Source organism: Cariama cristata, unplaced genomic scaffold (genome assembly GCF_000690535.1).
Source record: "Cariama cristata isolate BGI_N322 unplaced genomic scaffold, ASM69053v1 scaffold16362, whole genome shotgun sequence".
In the NCBI taxonomy this organism is placed as follows: Eukaryota; Metazoa; Chordata; class Aves; order Cariamiformes; family Cariamidae; genus Cariama; species Cariama cristata.
The window spans coordinates 20,660-27,747 of NW_009605664.1; the positions used below are offsets into that span (position 1 = coordinate 20,660).

General features: G+C 43.1%; 1 protein-coding gene across 1 annotated transcript in view; it reads right to left on the reverse strand.

The window, feature by feature from the left end:
* The window catches only part of OSBPL5 (oxysterol binding protein-like 5), a 64,137-nt gene that overhangs the window by 18,897 nt on the left and 38,152 nt on the right, over nt 1-7,088 (reverse strand). The window contains exons 9-10 of the mRNA XM_009696071.1: nt 4,130-4,349; nt 1-53 (exon numbers count right to left, since the gene is read on the reverse strand). The exon at nt 1-53 is cut by the window's left edge and continues 153 nt beyond it. Of these exons, the coding sequence (XP_009694373.1) occupies nt 1-53; nt 4,130-4,349 (273 nt within the window). The remainder of the gene's footprint in view (nt 54-4,129; nt 4,350-7,088) is intronic.

Consider the following 7,088-nt stretch of genomic DNA (forward strand, 5'->3'; position numbering starts at 1 on the left):
ATCAGGCTCTTGTTCTCCTCAGAGACAGTTTCTGTTTGAGATGATTCACCTGTCTACAATGGGAAAAGGGAAGTTCAGGGCAGAAACAGGAAAACCGTTTCTTGCGGGTGCATTTACCTGGAGGGTCCAAGCTCACGGAGGCATAACTGGCCCTGGCACAAGGATGAATACTCAGCTACACCACTGCAAAGAGACATCAGCTCTGTCTCAGGATAAGTGAATCCCCAAAGCACTAAAATGAGTGGTACAGAAAGCCCTGGGCCTCTGCGAGAACTGGCATGAGGCAGGGAGCACACCTCTGCTGTGCTCCTTCCGGAGCCACTGCCTCCACTCACCTCAGGGCTGTGATGGGCCAAGCTGGACCAACATTAACCACTGCAGCCCCTCAGGAGGTGCAGACATGCCCAAGGCTGTTACAGCATCACCGCAGCCTGGTGGGGTGCATCCAAGAAGCTCCTCTCAGTCCCATTCTCAGCAAATAAGAGACTGTAAGATTTACTATTATACATGCAGAAAAATTTAGGAGATAAATAAGTAATCAACAAAGAATGGAAGCAGTCCTTCAAGTTCAAAATAAGACAAACTGCTAGTGTAAGTACGGTGAAGACCCCACGGCCAGGCGACGTGCACAAAAACTACAGCACCCCCCAACGCCGCTCAGTGCCCTTTGCAGCAGAAGTGCTGGTCACCATAAAAAAGCCAGAGATTAGGTTGTAGTTTCAGCTGTAACTGTGTAGTTCCTATGCACTCAGTGGGGCTACGTGACGTATAACTTGAGGGAATGGACCTTTCAAGCCACTGGACAAAGAAAATAAAACTAAATTTTCAAACATGAATGTAATTCGAACGCATCGTAGGCATCATAATTTAACAATGAAAGAGAATACTTAGGCTTTCTACTGCTTTTAGGCAAGAGATTTCTATGAGGAAAAGGGCACAGATCCACTTCTGGAATGGAGTTTGGTTTGGGAGAGGACACACAGCACATCGCAACAGGATCTGCAGATGGTGTAAATCACTAAACACTCATTTTCACTAACTGAGAGTTCTCAGCATCACCTTTTCGGCTCTCAATCAGCCCTTTTACTAGTCATGCAGAAACACACTAAGTCCAGCTTGCAGGCTGAGGGGAATTTCAGACTGAGGAACAACAAAGCTTTTTTCATTTCATTGCTTTTCCATTATCATACCATTCTTCTTGTGACAGTCTGATGCAACACACAGCTTGAACCTCCAGGAAGAAATGGAAACCATTGAAGAACGTAATACCACAGCGTCAGCTAGGGCTTACAATCTATATGGGTCTTTATTTGTCCAGGCTCTCAAGTGTGCATATATTGGCAATATAAATCAATGCCGTGTTGAAATTGCTGTACAAAGTGTTACTCAGAATGAATCACGGCAGAAGGGATGGATGAAAAGGGAAGGAGAAGGTGGTGCAGGAGGATGAGAACAACTTCAAGTCATTTCTGGTTTGCCTTTCCCTAAAATACATCACCCGCAATCACCCTTTTTATAACTTGTTAAAACTAAAAGCTTGGAAAACAAAGGTTTTTTGGTTATCAGTCTATCTACCGAGGAGATGTCTTTTTTATATTCTAGACCAACTTTTGCAATCTCAAAGTCCTTCTGACTCCTGTCTCTGCCTTCACATTTCTACTGCAAACAAGGCAAAGCTGGAACATCAGATGCACAAGCACGCACCTTTCAAACACATACAGATGCACATACGTACGTGCACACCTTTCAAATGAGCTTTCTAAGCCAAGCTGAAAATAACTGTGATACTTTGCATCTGTGCCCTTTGTCCTGCCAAATCTGAACTGTACACAGAGACGGAGGGGCAGCAGTTTCAGTTTGACAACAGTTGATGTTATCAGTTGGCATGTGTTTACCTTGATACATCTCCACCCGTTACTGATAGCAAACTACGTCATTGCATACAACCTACTTTTCCTTACGTTACTGTCACCAGTGGGATAAGACTCAACAACCAGTCCTATCCGTGTGTCCTAGGTGATGACAGCCCCATCTCTTGGCCAACAACAGGAATCTAATAAAACATCTAATGGCCAAGGCTACATGGCAATTCTTTTTGAAAGCCCCCTGGATGTTTCCTCTGCCTGAGCAGCCACACTATGGTTAGCCTTATCTCACACTATACAAAGTGTCACTCTACAGCAGAAATTTAGTTCTTTCCATTTGGTTTGGACTGCATTTTTTTATTTTAATGTAAAACTGCAGAGATCTCTCTCTCACACACCCCCATACACACAGCGCTGCCTGTAAGGCTCATTCAAATACCCAAGTATCAGCCTGCCCTACCAACACTTCCAGGGCAAGTTTGTTACGTGGTAAAAGGTCATTTCAGAATGAGCAGCTGACAGAAGTTAAGTTTGCCTTCATTTTGCTGTTGCTTAGTTGCCCAGCTGTATTCAAAATTCCCTGTTTGGATCCAGTTACCATTTGCTGCATGTCTGGGGTGGGATTTGAGGGGAGAGATGCACAAAAGAGGAGTTGTGGGTTTTCTGGTTCTGTTCTGTTTGCAAGCACAATTTCTACAGTAGGGCCTTGCACCTCACACCTGACATCTGAAATGGCAGCAAATACATGCTACCTGGATTGGTGGTTCTAGACCCGGAGGTCTGGAGGAGCAAGGAGGAGGCAAAACTGAACTCCTCCTGCACTTCTGCAAGGTGGTGTGGCAGAGACGTTCTTTTGTGGTGTCTCATGTAGACTGTCCTGCTATAAGGAGTTTGTGGAGAAATAAACAAGAGCAATACAATCTGTGTGTGGGACACCTAACCATTCTCAATGTCTTAAGTTACCACTCAGTGAAACACAGAGTGTAACTAGGATATACTTAACTATATTTGAGTCCTCAATATTACTAGTACACTTTCAGGAAAACACTGAAAGAGGAGCATAAGAGGCTGGTGAAGGGTCTGGAGCACAAGTCTGATGGGGAGCGGCTGAGGGAGCTGGGGGTGTTTAGCCTGGAGAAGAGGAGGCTGAGGGGAGACCTGATCGCTCTCTACAACGACCTGAAAGGAGGGTGTAGCCAGGTGGGGGTGGGTCTCTTCTCACAGGTAACAAGCAACAGGACAAGAGGAAATGGCCTCAAGTTGTGTCGGGAGGTTTAGATTGGATATTAGGAAGAATTTCTTCACTGAAAGGGTTGTCAACCATTGGAACGGGCTGCCCAGCGAAGGGGTGGAGTCCCCATCCCTGGAGGTATTTAAAAGACGTGTAGGTGTGGTGCTTAGAGACATGGTTTAGCGGTGGACCTGGCAGTGTTAGGTTAATGGTTGGACTCGGTGATCTTAAGGGTCTTTTCCAACCTAAATCATTCTATGATTCTAAGAAAGAAACAGCTTTCTATCAAAGTGGCTTTCTTTGAAGCACCAAAAAGACTTCAGCATCCTTGTTCAAAGCAATAGGTAAGGGAGTGCTCAGAGCTCTCACGGCGCTGGAGCAGAGCTCTTCCACTGCCTGCCCAGACTGATTCTCACCCAACACGCTTGGCTCTCCCAGCTCTCTACCACTGCCTTCCTCAGAGGTGTCACAGTGACATCCAGCTAACAAAGGCTCTTATATGGAACAGAAACACATCTTCCTGCTGTTAAATGACATGAGAAATGGTTTTCCTACAAGAAACTGTCATTTGGGAATCAAGTGGCTCAAATGCTCCATTAGGACACACAAAAAGGATGTTCCATGCATAATGAAAAAAGGAAAATACCATATTTTGCATCACGCAAGGACTGAGCATCCTAATTGGCCAGGACACATGCCCAGAATAATAATTCCCCCCTCCCGCTGGCTCCACAAAGTACTGTGCCAATGCTGTGCGGCTTTTTAATGCAATAACCGGTTAAAGCAATCGCTGATGCTGGAAACACGCCAAAGCACAGTAGCAGAGCTGCTGTTCATAATGCATAATTATTAGAGCACATGATAATTCAACATAATGTAGCAGAAAGCTGTGCATTGCTTTATCTGTAAAACACTGGAACTCACAAAGCTGGTTCTTAGCTGCTGCATATCTAAAAGGCTGAATGACAAATACTATGAACAGAGACATTTTAGCAGAAACAGGCAGTGATTAAAATAATTTTTTTTCTTTTACCTCCCCAAATTCCTCATAGATCTGTTCAATATAAGTCGTCCCTTTCCTTCCCGAAGAGACCTCTCCATGGATTTCTGACTGATCACTCTCACTTTCATTTGTCTTCCGGCTGTTCTCATGCGTTTCATTCTCTGACTCTTCTACGTTGTCTCTCTCGGACTTGTCCGAAAAAGCATCATTTTCCAAATGGTGGTGGTTCTCCAGGGCTGATTCATTCAAACTGCAACACACAGTTGATTACTTGCTTCAATTTCATTTACAAAGCCACATTACTTAAGGCCTTTTGGATAACTTAAAAACACCCCCCAGGACTCAAAATAGGGTGTGCAGCCCAGGAGAGTAGAAGACATTGATTTCCTGAATAGCAGGATTTTTATCACAGAAACAGCGAGATATTTTCCATCAAAATTCTCCCCTCCAAACTGCACTTTGCAAAATATGCCACATAGCTCCACTTACCCAGCCTTACGCAGAATTGCCGCTGGCTCCGGATGGGAGCCCATGTACTGGCGGGATACGGAGCACACATTAACAACTGTACACTGCTGACTGGAGAACCAAAGCGTCAATCCAGAGAGATTTTTCCCTTTACAGAAGCAAATCCGTGGATTGTAGTGTATGGGAAAAATATGACATTATGGGATACATTCTCTTTTCAGTACTACTGCTACTTTCTTTCAACAGATGGTGGTCCTAAGTCAGCCCTAAACTAGAAAAGGCAAATGAAAAATCTGCTGAAGCAAGTATTCTCTCACACACACACACACACATACCCAAACTACCCTGGGGAAGGTGCTTCCCCCAGATAATACTGTGTGGAAGAACTGAGTTGAAAGCATGGTCAGGACAACTGGATGTGAGAAGAATACCCAGACTATAAAAGCATCGAAGGGCAAGCATGGAAGGTGTAGCAAGCTTCATGCTCAGTGATCCAGGCTTTAGAGAATGAGCAGAAAGCCAAAAATTCTCTCTCAAGTAGCCTACAGCATCTCCATTGGAAAAAGCATGAGCAGTTCATATGACAGATGGCAAACATCATTAGATGGGCCAGAGGTCAGACGCTGAAAAGTATTCACTAAATGCCCATTTTTTCAAGTGATATTTAGCATGGGCTTCAGTTTTCCCTGTTCATACATGTCTTTGCACACACATGACCTCTTTCACGGCCTAGCCTAGCTCTCAGGTGCTGAGCTTCTCAGCTTGACCTTCCTCTGAAAATTTCTGACCCAAGTCCTCATGTGAAAGTGCTCTCAGATAGAGCAGAAAGAAAAGACTTCCAGCTATACAAGGAGTTTCAGAGGATCTAAACAGGCCCTGGATCTTGAAGAGTTTTGTTACTTCCTGCAGTCCATCTCCCTCTCAAAGCAAGATTTCTCTCCTCAGTACATGGGAACGTTCTGTCAAGCTTGACGTCTCTCCATGATGGACCTTTTCTCGGGCCATTCTGGGCACATTCCAATTTTGATTATAGATTAATGCTGAAAGTTCCCATCCCTTGTTCTCCCTTTCTTTTTTCTTTTTTCTTTTTTAAAAGATAATTAGGCATTGCTAGTTAGAGCCAGATTAAAAAAAAAAACAAAACAGAAGAGTCAGAACACAGAACTGGCATCAGCTTTTCAGATCTCAACTTCCAACTATGCACTGAAATAAGCTCATGATCTTTAACACACTAAGCAAGGCACATTGTGACAGTCACAGCCCAGTTTCTGGAGAAGTTCAGTTTCTAGAGTTCTTTTGAAAGTGTCATCTACAGCTTTCTCTGTCTTTAGAAAATCTTTCTTTTAACTCCATTTGTATATATACGTATGTATGCACATATGTCTATGCGTGTATACATATAAACTACAAGTTTCTTTAATTTACAGTTTTACTGTAAAATAAAACTAAGATCATAAATCAGAAAGGCAATGATGACTATACTCCAGCACTAATAATGTGCTATTAGACATCACACATCTTCACTGTTCTAGTGCCAGGATATTACTTCTTTTTTTAGCTAGCAACCAGCAAGTGTAATGACTGATAACCAAATACACTGGAAGCACAGAGTATAGCACATGCATGAGTTTAAGATAATAAAGGCTAACAAAGGTGAGAAGAGAGCTGTCTAGAGAGATTATCCCATGATTCCTCAGCACAGATACTTCCTGGATGGTAGGTCCAGGAAGTTATTAGTTATTACTTGCTATTAATTTAAATATCTAATTTAATTCTTAATTTTTCAATGATCAGCTAAATACGTGAGTGTCTGTGGTTGCTATGCTTCCTTACCTAGGGAAAGTTTTCTCCATGGGGTAAAAATGCTTGAAAGAACAGTTCATTATAAGGTTTGTGGTTCATGGCTGAGAAGTAGCACTTGTTTCTATTTCACATTTGTAAGAAGAGCAAGTGTTTTTCAGTCTCACCTGCCTCACATTTGAGAAATATATGAAGTTTCAATGGGGCAAATGACTCTTTTCTTAGTTTCCTCTTTCTCCTGCATTATTCTTTAAGGATTTCAGATTTAGTCCAAGAGGGAATTAAATTCACATGAAATCTCACTCAACTGTGCACTGATTACCCACCAGCCACAAACAAGGCAAGACTTAACACATCCAGAGCCAAGGAGCCACTCTGGGGAACCAAAGGGAAAACAGATGCTCCTTATTCTGAGGAACAAATTTGAGATGTTGAAGCAGAGCCAGGCTCTTCTATTCCTCCTAACAGAATCATCACTGAATACGTACGATCTGCTAAAAACAAAACCCACGCCATAAGCTTGAACTAAAGTCAACATAAAGACTTCCCAGGGGCTTCCACTGGGATTTGGACCAGGCTTTAAAAGCTGGGAGGGAATGACTATGTTGAAAAGCAACACTGGATTTCCACCATGAACATGAATAACTTGGCATTTTTCACGGCTAATTTACTGTTTCATCATATTGGTGCTGTCTTATACCAGTGCCTTATTCCCTAGGGG